This window comes from Schistocerca gregaria, chromosome X (assembly GCF_023897955.1).
Source record: "Schistocerca gregaria isolate iqSchGreg1 chromosome X, iqSchGreg1.2, whole genome shotgun sequence".
Classification (NCBI taxonomy): Eukaryota; Metazoa; Arthropoda; class Insecta; order Orthoptera; family Acrididae; genus Schistocerca; species Schistocerca gregaria.
The window spans coordinates 508,671,353-508,688,482 of record NC_064931.1 but is presented as its reverse complement, the minus strand read 5'-3'; the positions used below and the strand labels follow the sequence as shown (position 1 = coordinate 508,688,482).

Below are 17,130 nucleotides of genomic sequence, written 5' to 3'. Positions count from 1 at the left end.
TGTAACAGTTATGTGATATGCTGACAGATGATCTTGTTTTCATACTTCCTTTTTACTTTTTGTTTCCCGCTGAAGTTCTTTCTATCCACTAAATTCATGCCAGCCATTTCCCTTCCACCATGAATAGATGACAAAACATTGTAACCATAATATCTGTTTTGGAAAATCCTCATCAATACTTCATTCTCATTCTTACACACGCACGCACCAAATGTATAAAAACAAGATTATCTGTCAGCATGTAATTGTTAAAGATGTAGAATGGAAAAGATTAAAATAATAATAATAATAATAATAATAATAATAATAATAATAATCGAAGAATTGTATAATCTTGCACAATGAGCTCTATAAAAGACTCAAGGCACATAAAGTAAAGGAATAAGAAGAAACATCTCACTAACCTGAAACATTAGATATGCATCAGCAGCACATAGTCTTAAACCTTTAGGTGCAACATTACTAGGAACTTTCAGCTCCTCCAAATTAATATCTTTCTGCACTCCTGTGTCACGATCATAGTATGCTTCATCTTCGGCGACAACTCTTTCAAATACTAATGAAACTAATTGTCTAACAGTTGCTCCAGCAGTATTAATAGTTGTTGAATCTTTGGTAAAATGTAAACGAAAACAAAGAACCAAATTCTGTAAAGAAAGAACATTTAAAAATTTTCAGCAACAGAGACATCAGTCAACCTCTACACAATATTTTCAAATTTACAGTAATACGGTACAGTCCAGTGCACCTAATTCAACCACACCAGACAATAAAATTCTCTCACTCAGAAAGTCAAAGAAAAATTGAAATACTTCATACAGTTATTTTTTTAATTTTACACAAACAAAAATTTCATAAAAATAAAAGAAATAAAGACAACTTTTTCAGTTACATTTACAAAAACAGTTGCATTGAATTGTTTGTTGAGTTCTTGGTTATCATTCAAGTCGGAGGAAATCTTGGTTTTCATCCCAAGAGATTTAAAACACAGAAGTCCTGAAACACAACAGAGTTTACATATCAGCCAAGATCTCAGTCTAACCATATATTTATTAATTCTGAAAAAATGGATGTTGCAGAGGCTAACTAATGACAGACTAATTTTGAACCCCGCTTGCAATCAAATGGTGCACTATCAAGAGGCAATATCAAAGATCCAGTGGAGCTATTAATAGTCTGCAAAATGGGTATCTACTGACAACTCAGATGGTATTACCTGACTACTCAAATCCATATTACCATGAAGAAATTCCAGTGTAACTTACAATTATGTTACAAGATTTGTTCTTGGGAAAGGTATGTCATGTCTGGAATTAACATTTACTGTAACATCCATCAGTACATACTCTAACACTGTTGACATAACAACCCAGTGTTAAGAAGTTTATCAGCTAAAGAAAATGCCCCTGGCTCAAATCAATTTTCTGGCCAAATTAGGCCCTAATTTTTTTTTTTTTTAAATTAAGTCAATCCTTCCTTTCTGCTATCCTGCAAAGGTTCATTTTATTTACTTTTATATGTACACTCATGAGCAATTGAATCAGACATACCTATTTAGTCACCAGGTAGCATTCCCTTTCACCCTAAATGTGTCAACACCACATTGGGGGACTAACACTATGAAACACCAAAAGTGCACTGATCCACAGCCACTTTGATGCCCAAAGCTCACAGAGGTCTGTCAGAGATCGAGCCAAGACACACACATTTTCCTCAGATATGCTTAATAGGATTGAGGTCACATGACTTCATGAATTATGTGCTCATGGAGTCCACCTCAAACCATTCTGACAACTTCAGAGTGATAGAGTGGTGCATTGTATGTGTGGTACTGCAGGTGAACCAAAGGACACATTTAAACCCATTCCTATGTTGTTCACTTGGAAGAGAAAAGGGCGGTTGGATTGAAAGCCACATTTGCACAAGTCTGACAGACCACCAGTTGTATTATTTTCCCCACAACAGAACTGTGATATGTTGAGTACCCAGCATATATCCTGATATTCCTTTCAGAACTGATTATGTGGTTTTAATTATGTTCTGAAGGCTGCCTAGTCTCTTTGTGTAATGCTTGGTCTTAAGCTGCCCAGTAGCATTCAGTACTTTGAGTACATAATACCAACATTATCAAGTTTTTTTCCTTCCATTCATAAATTGAGCAAGGAAAAAAAAGACTAAAATTCCTCTGTATGTGCTCTAATATGTATTATCTTTTTCTCACGACCCCTATGTGAGATATACATTGATGGCACCTTTGAAAACAGGTTTTCTAAATTTAAACAAGGTTTGGTGAGAATGACATTGTCTTTCGTCCAAGAATTGCCATTCAAGTTCTCCAAACACTTCTTTTACACTTTCATGTGGGCTATATCAACCTGTTATAATCCTAGCAGTTTGTCTCTAAATTTGTTCAATGGGTAAGTGGCAAGATGCCAACAGTTGTGAACAACAGTACCCACTACAAAGAAAAGTTTGCCCATAGAACTTGGTGCAGAAAATATTGTTCATTGGTGAAACTCTACCACAGCAGTACTTCAAGTATAAGCTACACAATTAAGCACTTCTGTTCTTATTGTGAGAATCACCTCACTTTGAATGTTATCAGGTTCATCATTTGGTCTCTCTCTCTCTCTCTCTCTCTCTCTCTCTCTCTCTCTCTCTCTCTCTCTCTCTCCCCTGCACACATAGACATCGCCCCCCTCCCCCCCCCGCCCCCCACACACACACACCATAGAGAGTATACTGGGCATTATATTGAGAAAGAGACAGTAAATAATGGTATGTAGTAAAAATTTAGCAATGAATACTGCATGATGTCTGCTGAAGCCTCATTTTTCTCATTTCTAGGTACTTTATACATAATTGTAGACATATGTTCCAGATAACATTCACATTAATTCTTACCCTTGCAAGTGTGTCACCATGTACAACAGTATTTGTAGTCAACAGCAAAGTGACACTCTGCAAGACCTTAACCTCCTCAGTCCCAGATTCCATTAGCATCCAAAGAGTATCAGTTATGTATCTTGCTCCTTTTTGATCAACAGCCTGCTGAGTCATTAGCCGCTGCATTATTCCCAGGCATAACTGTAATAAAGTAACATTGATGTAGATATGACAGAATGTAATTCTCTAATGCCATAAAGAAGACAGAGTCAAAATGAAAACAAAAAACCTTACTTTAGGCACAGAAATACACAGGTGAGCTATGTGTAAAAGAAGCTGTGAATGGTCTACAGCTTTAAATACCAGATTGGAGGGTTTGATGGGAAGTGTGAAGTCAACAGTTGTAGTAAGATGAGTAAAAATGTACAAGGAAAGAAGAGGGTGGTGTAATCCGATTTTGAGTTTTGAGGTCAAGAAACCTTCAGAGATTCAAGACAAAGTAATAGGAGTTCAGTTCAATTCAATTCAATTTTTTTTTATATCTGTTGTCAAGAAACTCTAAACAGTTTGTACATATTCATCAACAATGATAAAATACAATGCATTATACTACATATACAGTGTGTTTCACAATTCCAGTTGCAGGCATCTGGGTGTCGTAGAGGGGCTTTATTGATAAAGCTTTGATAATAAATCCATATCCAGAAATATTCAGTTTCGATATAAAATAAATGTGAAGATCAGATCACTTTGAAGTATCCTGCTTCATGCAATGCACCCAGAAGATATAATGAAGGGATAAGAACAATTAGAGCTCTCATTGACACTGAAGTAATTAGAAACAAAGCACTAGCTCATCCTGATTCAAAGCTGGGGAAGAAAATCAGCCACACCCTGTGAAAGGAACCATCCCGACACAAACCGCAGTTTTTGGGGAGTCACAGAAAACCTAAATCAGGACAGTCAGATGTGGATTGGAACCATTGTCTTCATGTATCCATCAAAAGGGATATTTAAAGACTTTCAAATGTATTTTACAGCCATATGGTACATTTCCAGAGATGAGTTTCTTATCAAAATCTAATCAACCAAGTCCCCTCTGCAATCCCTAGACACCTGTGGAACACTTCGCATAATCATAAAGTACATTAACAGCAACTATTGTTAATATATCATGTAGAAATAAAACATGAAGTTGAAAATATAATTAAATAAAACAATGTAACAAAGGAATTTAATTAAAGTTTAAGTAAATAACTTTCAGCTCATTGTATGTCGTCTGTTATTGGTTGCCTTGGAAGAACTCAAGGTCTTTCAACTACAATATACCAACTACACATATTGTTGCTACATTCCTCCACATTGCCGATAATGTTAAGTGCTGCCTCAGCAATGCCCAAGTCTACGCATAGTCATGCGGGAGGGCATTGCATTCTTCTTTACTTCTTTTTATTTTATAATGCCTCCAAGTTCAATAATAGTTGTGGTTGGTTGACCTTTTTCTTGGGGGCGGGGGGGGGGGGGGGGGGGGGGGGAAGGGGGGGGCGGTAGGTAAGGGACCAAACAATGAAGTCATCAGTCTCTCTATCAAAGAGATGAGGCATCCAGGAGTAGAGATGTCCACCAATATGTTTTCTTATCTAGTCGGAAGATTCATAACAGTACAAGTTAGACACCAGAAAATGTAATAGTCTAGACATCTTTTGTACCATAAAAAATAAAAACAAGATTAAGGAGATAGCGAAGTCGGCAGGTGGGCATCTCCAGGGCTCTGCATGCGACAAGAAACGTCCCACCCACAGCTGTCCCACCCCTGAGCCATTACTGCAAGAGCACCCATTATTCAACAAAGTGTGACACCCAGAACAGAAAACTGAGTGCAGCAGAAAGGAGGCAAATCAAATCTGAAAACGATTAAAACAGAATAAAAGAGGGATGAAACAGTAGCCTGGTCAAGAAGGTAGGGTTGGGGACTGCCTGACCTAGCATATAGCGTGAGACACCCCATTCCCAATCACTCTTGCCCTGCTCCAGTGCTAGATTAAAACCTTATAACTGAGAATAAAAACCACTTTCATGGAGAAAAATAAGAACCAGTTCAACTATACATGAATCATCTGCCAATATTAAAGGCAATGATGCCAGAAGTCCATATTTAGCATGAATGGTAAAAAGAAGGCCCCCAAGCATCCATCAACATACGAGCTAGTGGAGGGTGGCCCATTACACAAAAGAAAGCAATGGGTTAACCTGGTATGACCAATGCGGAGATAGCATAGGACTGTGGATTGCTTCCATGGAAGCAAAAGGAAGGGAACCATGCTGCAGTAGTCTCCTTGATTGTGATGAGTTTATTAGATGGAGTAGTACCCCACAACATGCCTTTCTACCTCCGAGTGAGCAGAGACCTTATGTGCACCTGCAAATCTGCACCGCATGTCGGCAAAGTGAACAGGCAGTAAGTGCTCCTCTAACCAAACGATCAACCAGTTCATTCCCTGGGACAGGTGCATAACTTGGGACTCTGAGAAATACAACTAAGCAGGCAGCATAGCAAAGGTCAGTGAGAAGTTCATGAATAGATGATACCGAAGGGTGGCAAGAACAGCATTGGTCAATAGCCTCTGCATCAGTACATATTAGAAAACAGTCAAGGGAGGTGCGTTTAGTAAAATGGAGGGCTTTGCTGCCGGCTGTCAGCTCTGCCATAAACATACTACACATTCCCAGCAATAAATGGTGTTCCACACAGGCAGGAAATGTAAAAACATAGCCCAACTAATCCACAGTTTTAGAGACATCAGTGGAAAAGATGATATCACCATGAGTCTCTTGAAGAACTGGACATAACAGATGCCAAATGGTCATGGGGGCGACCATGACTATAGGACCTTGGAAAAAAATCTGTCCTAGTCTGTGGCCTTGGCACCATCCAAGGGGAAGTGCATGAGAAAACATGAAGAGCATAATCCAGGAAGCAGAGATGGAGATCTTGGCAGAGGGAAGAGTGGCAGATTCCAACTGGTAGTTCCACCTAAGGGCGGCTATCAGGACGATGACACCCTTCGTATGTAAAGGGAATGGGACACATGCGATGACCAGGCGATTGAATAAGAGAGTAAGAGCTGGTACCGCTGAATCTGAAGGGGAAGATCCCCTCTTCAGCAAGGAGACCGTCTATGGGACTAGTCCGAGAGGCACCTGTGGCCAGATACACGTCACAATGGTAGACTGGGTCTAGCAGTTTTAAAACTGAAGGAGCCACTGAGCCATAAACCTGGCAACCATACTCCAGTCAGGATGCACCAGGGCCTGGTAAACATGGAGTAGAGTAGCATGATCCATAACACAAAATGTGTGGGCAAGAAAGCATAGCACATTAAGCTTCCACATGCTGCTAGTCTTCAGGTGATAAACGTGGGGCAGCCAGGATATAGAGGCCCCAGATATGGGCCTATGCTACAACATCTAATGCTGTGTACCTAGGTAGAGCCTTGGGTCCGGATGGACTGTGGTATTACAGCAGAAATGCATGACCCACATTTTGAGGGAGAGAATTGGCAACCATGGGAAACAGCCCACACAGAGGCCCTTCGGGTGGCACCATGGAGCTGATCTTCAGCAGATGCTACTGTGTGGGAGCTGTAACAAATGCAAAAATCATCAACAAACAATTCAAGGGCTATCAGCAGTCCAACAGACATCACTAACCCATTAATGGCAGTGAGGGAAAGAGTGAAACTCAACACATAGCCTTGTGGGATGCCGTTCTCTTGGACCCATGGGGAGCTGAGTGAAGTCCTGATTCCATTCCAGAGCAACCAGCAGGATGAAAACTGATGAATAAAAATTGGTAGGTGGCTTCAAAAGCTCCAGTCGCGGAGGGTGAGTAAAATGTGATGACTCCAAGTGGTGTCATATGTCTTATGCAGGGGGAAAAAAAGAAGACTGCCACAAGGTACTGGCACTTAGAAAAAGCCTGCTGAATTGCTGTTTCCAACCTAAACAAATGGTCAGTCGTGGGTCACGCCTCCCAGAAACTACACTTATAGGGGGACAAGGGGGCCCCCCAAGATTTAAGAACCCAGCATAATCTGTGGACAATCAGCCTTTCAAGCAGCTTACAGAGTATGTTGGTGAGGCTAACCAGACAGTAACTGTCGAGAGATGTTGGGTCTTTGCCTCACTTAAGAATTAGGACAACTATGCTATCTTGCCAGTGTGAGACGAAGGCACTTTGGAGACAAAGACATCTTAAGACCCAGAGAAGATGTTGCCTTTGGGGAACATTCAAGTGTTGCATCATCTGATTGTGAACTGAATCAGACCTGAGGCTCATCATAGGTTGAGATAAGAGCCTGAAGTAGTTCCCCGACAGTGAAGGGTTCATTATAAGAATCAGCCTAGTAGGAGTGAAACATAATGGGACCTCTTCAATTTGTCACTTCTGCAGTAAAAGGTAGCGGGATAGGAAGAGGACACCAATGCTGTCACAAAGTTGGTCGCAAGATGTTCTGTAGGAACCAGTGAAGTGAATTGGTAAAAAGTCCACTCTGTAAGACAAAAGCTGAAACAGCTGCTGAACACTGGCGACCCGTAAGACCATGGACCTTGGCCCACACCCAAAATAAAGGAGACATAGCACTCCCAGCATTCCTTCTTAATGGGTTTGATTTGCCAACTAAGAGTGGGCAAACTGTAGGAAGGGGAATAGCAGTTCCAGCAGTGGAGGTGACGCCTTCCACAACCTCATCAATACGATATGACAGGGAGGTGGCAAATGTAATAGCATAGGCATACAAAGGCCAGTTGGCTCTGTGAAATGCCCAACGTGGTTGTCTTTTCATTTGGTGATGACACGGAAATGAAAGGATCGCCAGAAAGTGGCAATTGTCACAAATCCCATCATAAAGTAACCAATGTAGCTAAGCTACAAGATTAGGGGAAGAGACTGTTAGATTGATAGGTGAAAAGATGCCAAGGTCAGCACTGAACTGGGTAGGAGAACCATCACTGAGGTGGCACAGATCATGGTCTTTGAGAAGCTTGTCAATTAGAATATCCCTACAGTGGTGCTTCCCCACAGGGGGTGGTGTGCACTGAAAGTCCTCAAGCTAGAGAAAAGAGGGGAAAAGATGCTGGATTGATATGGTCAAATTAACATAAATGGCCTGCCTGGAAGTAGGTAAATGTTGCAAAGAGTAATTGCCAAGGTCATTTGCACCCACACCACCACTGCCTCCAACAAGGTACAAAAGGAAATCCATTCGCCAATGACATCTGTACAGGCCAAAGTACAGACCCCTCCAGCTGCCACCTCGGGACTGGCGCAGTTCCGACAGAATGCATGATAAACACAGAGTTTTGAAGAACAGTCACCAGTGAAGTGAACTGCTAAGAGAGCAATGCAATCTGCAGAAGAGGAAGAAATAAGATATTCTAGTTCTGGCAGGTAACAGCAGTACCCATTATAATTCCACTGAATGATCATATGAAAGGTAGCTAGGTTAGACGTGAAGTGGACAGGAGGGCCATGACACCATATAATCATAGCCTTTCACCACTGAGAATTGACCCACATCCACAAACATCAGCTCAGAATCCAACTGTGTAGGTGGATCTGGTGACCGCAGGGCACCGGAGTAGTCTTCTTCTTCTTCTTCTTCTTCTTCTTCTTCAACCTTTGAAGGGCAAGGTTCCTGTAGGGGCTATCAGCATTGAGTGAAGTGACAGATAAAGATTGGACAGCCCAGGGACCTAGAGGCCATGGCTCCTTCATGCATTGTTTGGTGTCGGATCTCCTTTACTGTGGAAGAGGAGAGTAGTGGGAGATTTTGTCTTTTTTTTTTTTTGGGGGGGGGGGGGGGGGTCTAAATGTTAGCATAATTGACTGTCATATCAACAGGCTGTATGCATTCATATTTCTTCCACGCCTCAGTAGAGGACAATTGGTCAACAGATTTGTATCCCTAGGTCTTCTGTTCCTTCTCAAAAACTGGGCAAACTGATGAATGTGGAAGTTGATGTTCTGCACAGTTGACACAGAAAGGTGGTTGTCCACAAGCACTACCTTCATGGAGTGATTGTCCACAGATGCTCCATTTTGGGTCTGCTGTGCAGAGGGATGACATCTGGCCAATGCTCAAACATCTGGAACACCTCATAAGCAGTCGGACATATGGTCACACATCACACCCATACACCATGACCTTAATTTGCTCCTGGAGGACATTACCTTCAAAGGTTACGATAAAATAACTTTTATTGTACAATTATCCTTGGACCCTTTTTATACACATCTGATAAATTTATGGTTTGCCACTGAAGATTAGTCCGGAATTCCTCATGTGTTTGGAGTGAAAGATCACTATGGAAGATAATTCCTTGGACCATGTTCAAAATTTAATGAGGGGGAATGGTCACAGGCACGTCATCTAGATGATCATATGCCTGGGCTGCAGAGGAAGTTTTAATTAGTAATGAACTATTTTGAATTTTCCCCAGAGACTCAATTCATCCAAACTTGTCTTCAGTCTTTTCGACAAAAAGTAATGGTTTTGTTTCAATAAAAGCACCCTATCAATCCAAGTATAGACCAAGTATTGGGTGAAATATTTCACTCCCAGACATTCAACTTGTTACTGTTCCCACAGCATAGCCAGGGAAGGAAACATTGTGGGGTCACATCTCTCTGATTTATACTAATCTTTCGCATCTGAACAGATTGCTGGGGCTTGGGGCCACCAGTGGGAGAAAGTTTAATTCACTTCATGCACAAATCTTTCGCCGTGGTACCTCACACTATGAATGGGGGTTCTCCCCATGGGTGCCACTCAGGCACAGCAACTGTTACCTGGCCAGTAAAGTGATGCCCAGAAGCAAGCAAAGAAAGAAGGTACAAGAAGTGGAATATTCATCACACTGTAAGATCTTCGCTGCACTATCCATACTTCTGTAAAATGTGGAAAATGAGTAGCAAGTCAAACCCAACAACAGGAGTATATACACTGATGGGAGGGGGAGGGAGAAATCATAACGCCAACAAGTTGATGTGCAACATAAACAAAAGTTTTTATGACAGAAAGATAATATCTTTTCAAATTTCTCAGCAGTCGCAGAGTGACATTAGTAGCACCACCATGAGGATGCAAATCAGGTTTGCTTTAAATAGAAACTGTAACAATTGTGAGTGTTAGTTATCTTTGAGTTTGGACAAGTCAAGAATGTCTTTAAGACAACTAAGACACCATTATCAACACCTCACCGAGTTTTAATGGTGTCATAATAGGGCTACAAGAAGCTAGAAGTTCCTTTTGTGATAGTGGATAAAAACTTGGCAGGAATGCAACCACTGTACATGATAGTAGGCAGAGGTGGTCACAAGAGTGTATGGCTGCAAGAAGACTGGGCTCCAGACAGCCATGTAGAACTAACAAGAGGAAAGATCATCGTGTTCAGCGTATTGCTCTGGCACATCATACTGCATCTGCAGGAAAGGTCCGATTCATTTTTTCATTGGGACTAACAGTTTCTGCACTGCACGGAATGGAGAAATCACAATTAATAAAAATAGTGTTTTAATGGTATAAAATTGACACCACAGTAACACAATGAATTGTTACAAAAATTGGCTACTTCAAGGATAGCTCCAAACCAGATGCCCTGTAGCATCCACCTCAAACCACCATCATTTGCGACTTCAGTGGTGTCAAGCAAGAGCTCACTGGATGCCAGGGTGGAGGTCTGTTTTGTTTGCTCATGAAAGCTGGTTCTGCCTCAGTGCCAGTGATGGTTTTGTGCTGGTTCGGAGGAGGCCAGTTGAGGGCCTGCAACTAACTCGTCTCTGTGCTACACACACTTGAACCTACACCTGGAGTCATGGTCTGGGGTGCAATTTTGTATGATAGCAAGAACACTCTCACGGTTTTCTCGTGCACCTTGACTGAAAATCTGTATTCTAACTGTTGTGCTGCCAATAAAGAACACCATTCCAGTGGTTAACAGTGTAAACCTCACCCACATATCACTGTTGTAGCCCCACATGCTGTACAGTGTGTCAACATTTTGCTTTGGCTTACTGGATCACCAAATCTGTCTCCAATCAAGCACATACGAGACATCATCGAACTCCAACTCCAGTGTCATCCACAACCATCATTAACTGTCCCTGTATTGACCAACCAAGTGCAACAGGCATTTAACTCCAGTCGACAAATTGACATCCAGCACCACTAAAACACAATGTATGCACATCTGTATGCTTGCGTTCAACTTTCTGGTGATTACACCTGTTATTAATGCACCAACATTTCACATTTGGAATGTCTTATTTCACATTTATATTAACCTGTGATCATGAAATGTTAGTCATTTAAATGGGTTACCTAGAGAAATGTATTCCCAAAATTTTATCACTCTACATTAATTATTTTTTGGTGTTGTGGTTTTTTTCCCTCAGTGTAGTTAAGAATGAAAAGTTGTAGAATGTCAGTAGGGAAGAAAATGAGTATCCAAAATTACAAACCAGGTCGAGGCATAATTGGTACCAAAAGACCATCCAATGGAAATGCAGAGAAGAAAGAAGAAGAATAAAAGGATATACTTGCAGCACAGAAAGGGAAATGCTGCTGTAAGGCCTCAGGCATCATAGTGGCTAAACACATACACATGAAAGGGATGTGAGCCCCCTGGGGAAGTTTTATTTGTGTTCATCATTCACTGTTAGAGAAGTACAATTTCTGGTTAGTCTTCTACATTAAGCCCATCAACAAAGACCAAAAAAGGCCAAACAGAGGAAAATATCACGTAGTGCAAATTTTTGTACAGTGGCAGTGGGGGGTGGGCAACTACTGGCATGTAAGCACGGCATGGGGGTTCATTTAAAGATCACTTTTTTAGGTTTATTTAAATAACACAAAAACTGTAGATTCTGGCAAAAAAGTTGTCCAGTAGAAAATTAATCTATACCAAATTTCCTACAGGAAAGGTCTGATCCATTTGTTCATTAGGACTAATAGTTAACACAGTGCAGGAGATGGAGAAATCACAATTATCAAAAAATCGTGCTTTAGTGGTATAAAATTAATGTTTATTGTTCAATGAAGTGGGTTAAGAACAAATATTAAACATGTGGGGTATGTCCAAGTGCAGAAGAGCCACATTAAAGAATAAATTATTTTCTGGTGTAACAGGACTGAGGGGTTGGGGGTGGGGGGATAGAAGCGTGAGTGAAAGAGATCACCGGATGTTCGGTCACTTCCCTCCTTGATAGGTCCACAAACTGAAGAGCGAGCAGTTGATTCCCTACTCTATCTGTCCCACTATGTCACAAGAAGCAACTTCTACAAAGTCCGGTAATACTGCATGGAATAGTTACCGATAATATTAATGCATGAAACACATATTGACAGCTGTATGTAGAACTTTGCACACTGTTCTACACTGCTACAGGGGAAATTGATTCTCAGTCATCCTGTACTACAACTTTAGCATTCTTCTGGGAAAGGTAACTTTCTCCCCCACAGACAATGCTGACATTTAGTTCACAGGCAGGCTACCTTCTCAGTATTTCCTGTTCAAGTATCCTATGTAGGTAGACAAAGTAACTTGTCTTAGCTCCTGATTGTACAGTGGAGTTATTGTCAGTTTATTAACTGAGTACATATTTGCAGTTGTGAAGTGAGTTTTTATGAAAAAAAAAAAAAAGCTCAACAGCTGGACCTCTCAAATGCCTACAACACTGAAGAGCCTGTCCCACATATGACATGCTGTCAATATGTATTCAACAATGTTGATTTCATCGTCTCCACTCCCATTGGCTGGAATATATTTCCTAGCCTGAGGGATATGAAATTCACCGCCCCGGCCTCAACTCTCCCAACATCTGAAGAGTTCCAGAGGCTTAAACTGTCTCCCTCTGCAACACAAGTAGGTCACCTAGCTGTTATGGAACTTCAGATAATTCAGTGTAAGACAAGCAATGCCTTACAGCAGATCACTGTTCTAGTTTTGAACATTACAACTCCCACCAGCTTGTAAGATATACTGTCACTGTGTGGAAAGTGCCTCCATTCAGTGCAGCTCACTCTAGTAGTGCCAGGAGTTCCTGAATGCATGAGATTTATGCATTCTACCAGTAACACAATTAATCATGGGATAAGTGCAGTAACTTTCTGGTCATTCATTAATTCGCCACAAAGTGAGTACAACATAAACACACGGCTGTACAATGTGCTGTCAATGACAGCAGCAAGGTGCCACATTTAACAATTCTCTCTCTTTCCCACCAACACTACATACGTCACTGGCATCACACACTGAGAATAAATACTTCTCATTCATTGTTTATAGGAAAATATTTTACATAAAACATCACTTAGCAACTGCAGATATGGACGCAACTGAAAATAACTATTATATATAAATGAGCTCTGTCAAGAGAAGTAAACAGGAAATACTGGTGAGGGATAGTCTGTCTGTGAACTAAAAACTGAGCAACACTTGTGGTGTGGGAAGTTGCCTTTCCTGGATGAATGCACCACCAGCTGTACAGTATGACTAAGAATCAATTTCCCCTGCAGCAGTGTAGTACAGTGTGCAGAGTCTGTCCATATGCATTTCTTGCTTTAGTGTTATTAGTAGCTCATATACTCACACCTTTATACCACACAGTGTTAACAAACTTTATGGAAAATAAACAACCCCGAGCATGTGTGTGCACTGCATCGTCAGCATATTATAAGCTACACTGCGGCAGGTTGGTACAACTTTGTGAAACACCCTGCAGTTGCTTCTGGTCATACTGTGGGATAGACAGAGCAAGGAATCAGCTGCTCATTCTTCAATTTGCAGATCTATGAAGGGGGGAATTACATGACAACAATCTGGCAACCAACAATCCCTCGCACTTCTACCCCCGCACCTCCCCTCCAATCCCCAGCCATCAACTGTATTACACCCACAGAACATAATTCATGCCTTAATAAGATTCTACAGCCATTAAACATGCTCAAGTAATTACTATTTGTTCTTAATCCATTTCGTTTAACAGTAAACAGTAATTTTATACCACTAAAACACAATTTTTAATAATCTGCAATTCTTCCGTTCCCTGCAATGTGGAAACTCCTAGTCCTAGTGAAACAGTGGATAGGACCTTTCTTGTAGGAAATCTGATTTAGTTTACTTTTGTGCCAGGAAACATTTCCACAAGAATCCATGCTTCTCAAGTTATTAAAACAAACAAATAAAACAAAACAAACATAGTGGTCTTTAAATCCACCCCACACTCACACCCACACCCTGCTGGTGGGGATTATTAGAATGTTGTTCATGGCCCTCCCCCTACCACTGTACAAAAATTTGAGACTACATGAATTTTTTCCCCTAATTTTCCTTAGTTGACTGAACTAACCACTGTTTGGATATAGTGGCATTACTTTCATATTTCAAGAATCACCAGTAAATCCTCAACAGGTGTAGCGTGTAAGGAACAGGTGAGCCTCAGTAGTATGCTTCACTATATTTGTTGCAGTATCGTTCGCTAGCTCTCCAGTTGAAGACACTGCACCAAGACACTGGTAGCAAAGCCCACGTTAGCACTGAAGGTAGCGTCACGATATGAGTACACAACATACAATGGTAATTGACAGTTGGCAGTGCCATCACGGGTAATCTTATCCACAATTCCGACCACTTCTAGTAAGTTCCTTTTCTCATCTAGAAGAATGGCTGCAAACAGTGCTGTATTTTATACGGGTCCATCGGGCCTCAGGGAAGGATCCTGGTGAGAGAAATTCTTCCCTTTATAAGCATATCAGTGGTTTTATGAATGGCTACAGCCAATTTGTCAACTTTGCACCACCACTGCATCTGAACAAGCACATCATTTATGTTTTACTTAAGTCTCGCTCTGGAGCCAGCAGACACAGCTACTAGGATGTCATCCGTATATGCAGCACCACCTTCAACATTTTCTTTCCTATCTAAAAGACAGAAGTGGAGTTCAATGCTAAGTTCCCAGAACAATGGGTCATTCATTGAGCTTTTGACACAGCCTTTGGTAATCTTTTTTTATTACCTTGTTCTGCCCCAGAAGTCATTGGATGGTTTGTCCACTGAAATAATCAACAACACTCTTGTATAGACATTTAAGGACACAGAGATCTCCAAAACATGCAGACATAGCAAGCCACTGAAGATATGAAGAGCTCTGTTAACCACATAATCTACAGGTTTCCATGTTCTGAACCCATACTGGCATTGGTTCAGCACCAAGAGCTCCCATGTACCTACAACTGGTCGCAAAGCAGATGCTCCTAAACCTCGGCCAAGGTATTTAACAAGAAAATGGGTTTGTAGTTTGTCAGTGTTGCTGCATCTTTACGCAATCTATTTTTAACCACTACTGCCTCAGTTCTTCCCAAATCAGTGGTATACCACATCTTCGCAAAGTTTCATTTACAAAAATTGTCAAATAAGGCACTCCAGTGGACTGATCATTTGCACGACAATGTAGATGCCATCAAAATCTGGTGCCTTTCCAGTTTTCAGCTTGAAAATTGCAATAGCAACATTTTCCTGAGTAAAAGGTAACACCAACACCTTATTGCCACATTCATTATAAAGTTCATTTCAAATGCCTACATGTTTTTCTAAGTGTGTTTTCGTGTTATCAGGAAGTTCAGCTGACTCCCGTAACCCAACAATTACTGATCCAGCCTCCCTACAAATTATGGACATGACAGTAGGTCCCTTAACCTTTTCAGTCAACAATGTACACGATCTTCTTCATATGTCAAATTCTAGTTGCCTTATAAGAAACTTCTCCCCGATATATTCTTTCAGTTTCCTATAACAATGTTTTTTAACACATTTTAACTGCCCTGTACTCATGGACATTCACAGTGCACTCTGGTTGAAAGTGTGTTGATAAGCTCTTCTTTTTGACCTTACCCTTCATTACAATACGGGAAGGTCCAGTTCCCCAGGACTTCAGCCTGACAATTTATCTTTTTCTTGGGAACATCAATGTCCTTTGCTCTCTGCAAGGGTTCAGTTAGAAGCTGCACACCTAAGTCTACATGGATTAGAAGTGATTCCACTGGAAATGATGTAATGTAGGCAATTAAGCCACTCCAAATTGCTTTTCTGATACCTGACATAGAGAATCATGCTCTTCTGTTTGTCATAATCTATTGTTGCCATTTTCGTCTTTGGTGACAACTGCATAATGCTCACTGGATGACAGGTGCTAGAGCACTTGCTAGCAATTAATCTTAGCTGCTTTCATCCAGTCTGCTAAACTGACAACTATATTAGTGGCAACATCTGCTCGTCCCTCAAATGTATTTGGCAAACCCTCTAGCTTTGAAACAATGAAGTCCATCTCCTGTATTACGTCCTCTTAGTATCTCATCCATGAGCTTATCTATTCTGTCACAGAGTGGATTTTGCATTCATAACTGTTGCCTCAAGGAGACATACAATTCATCCACAGATAGCTACTGCCCTGAGCTTATCTATGAGGGGCATTTCGAAACTAAGTTTTGTCACTGTTTTTGACATGGAAACTTTATTGCCAAAAACAAATACACCATGGCACCATGAACTATACACCCCACATTGTTTTTTCGGTATAGTCACAACCAACACCCAACCCTGAGACCTTTGTCATAATTTACAATCAGTTTGAAGAGCCTAGTCTGATAAAACTCTGTGCCCCGTGATGCAATGAATTGTCACACAGCCTGCTCCACCTCAACACTGGTTTGCATCTGGCACACAGGTCTGCTGCTACACACTCTTCCTTGGCACTCAGTACATTTATCATTCCTCCTCCTCTGATGTCTCTTCAATTCCTGAACCGACAATGCATGTGGATTCATAAGGCATTTATTTGTATCACCTGGTGTACCAGCTTCTCTTTCAAAAACAGAGACAAAACTTATTTCCGACATGTCCGTCATATATAAGATCTGATAGGATGCGAGTACTGCATTCATATATGCCTACTAAAATCCACACTTTCTGCACATCCTTCACTTTTGCAGTGACCTTGGTAAAGCTTGCCACACTGCTGTGCCACCTTGGTCTTCTGAACTTTCCCCACTTTTAATGACATTGGCTTACATTGTCTCATCATGGCCAGTAATTGTTAACATATCTGCAGGAAAACGTGGGAGCCTATTGCTTATACAGTACAGTTGCTGCAGACTGTATGAAAACTGAACTCTTTGGTTAGTT

The 17,130-nt window shown here is 41.1% G+C and overlaps 1 protein-coding gene across 1 annotated transcript in view; it reads right to left on the bottom strand.

The window, feature by feature from the left end:
* LOC126297690 (protein MON2 homolog) overlaps positions 1-17,130 on the bottom strand; it is a 224,139-nt gene that overhangs the window by 175,327 nt on the left and 31,682 nt on the right. Inside the window, exons 3-4 of the mRNA XM_049988806.1 lie at positions 2,905-3,087; positions 405-647 (exon numbers count right to left, since the gene is read on the bottom strand). Coding sequence (XP_049844763.1) covers positions 405-647; positions 2,905-3,087 — 426 coding nt within the window. The remainder of the gene's footprint in view (positions 1-404; positions 648-2,904; positions 3,088-17,130) is intronic.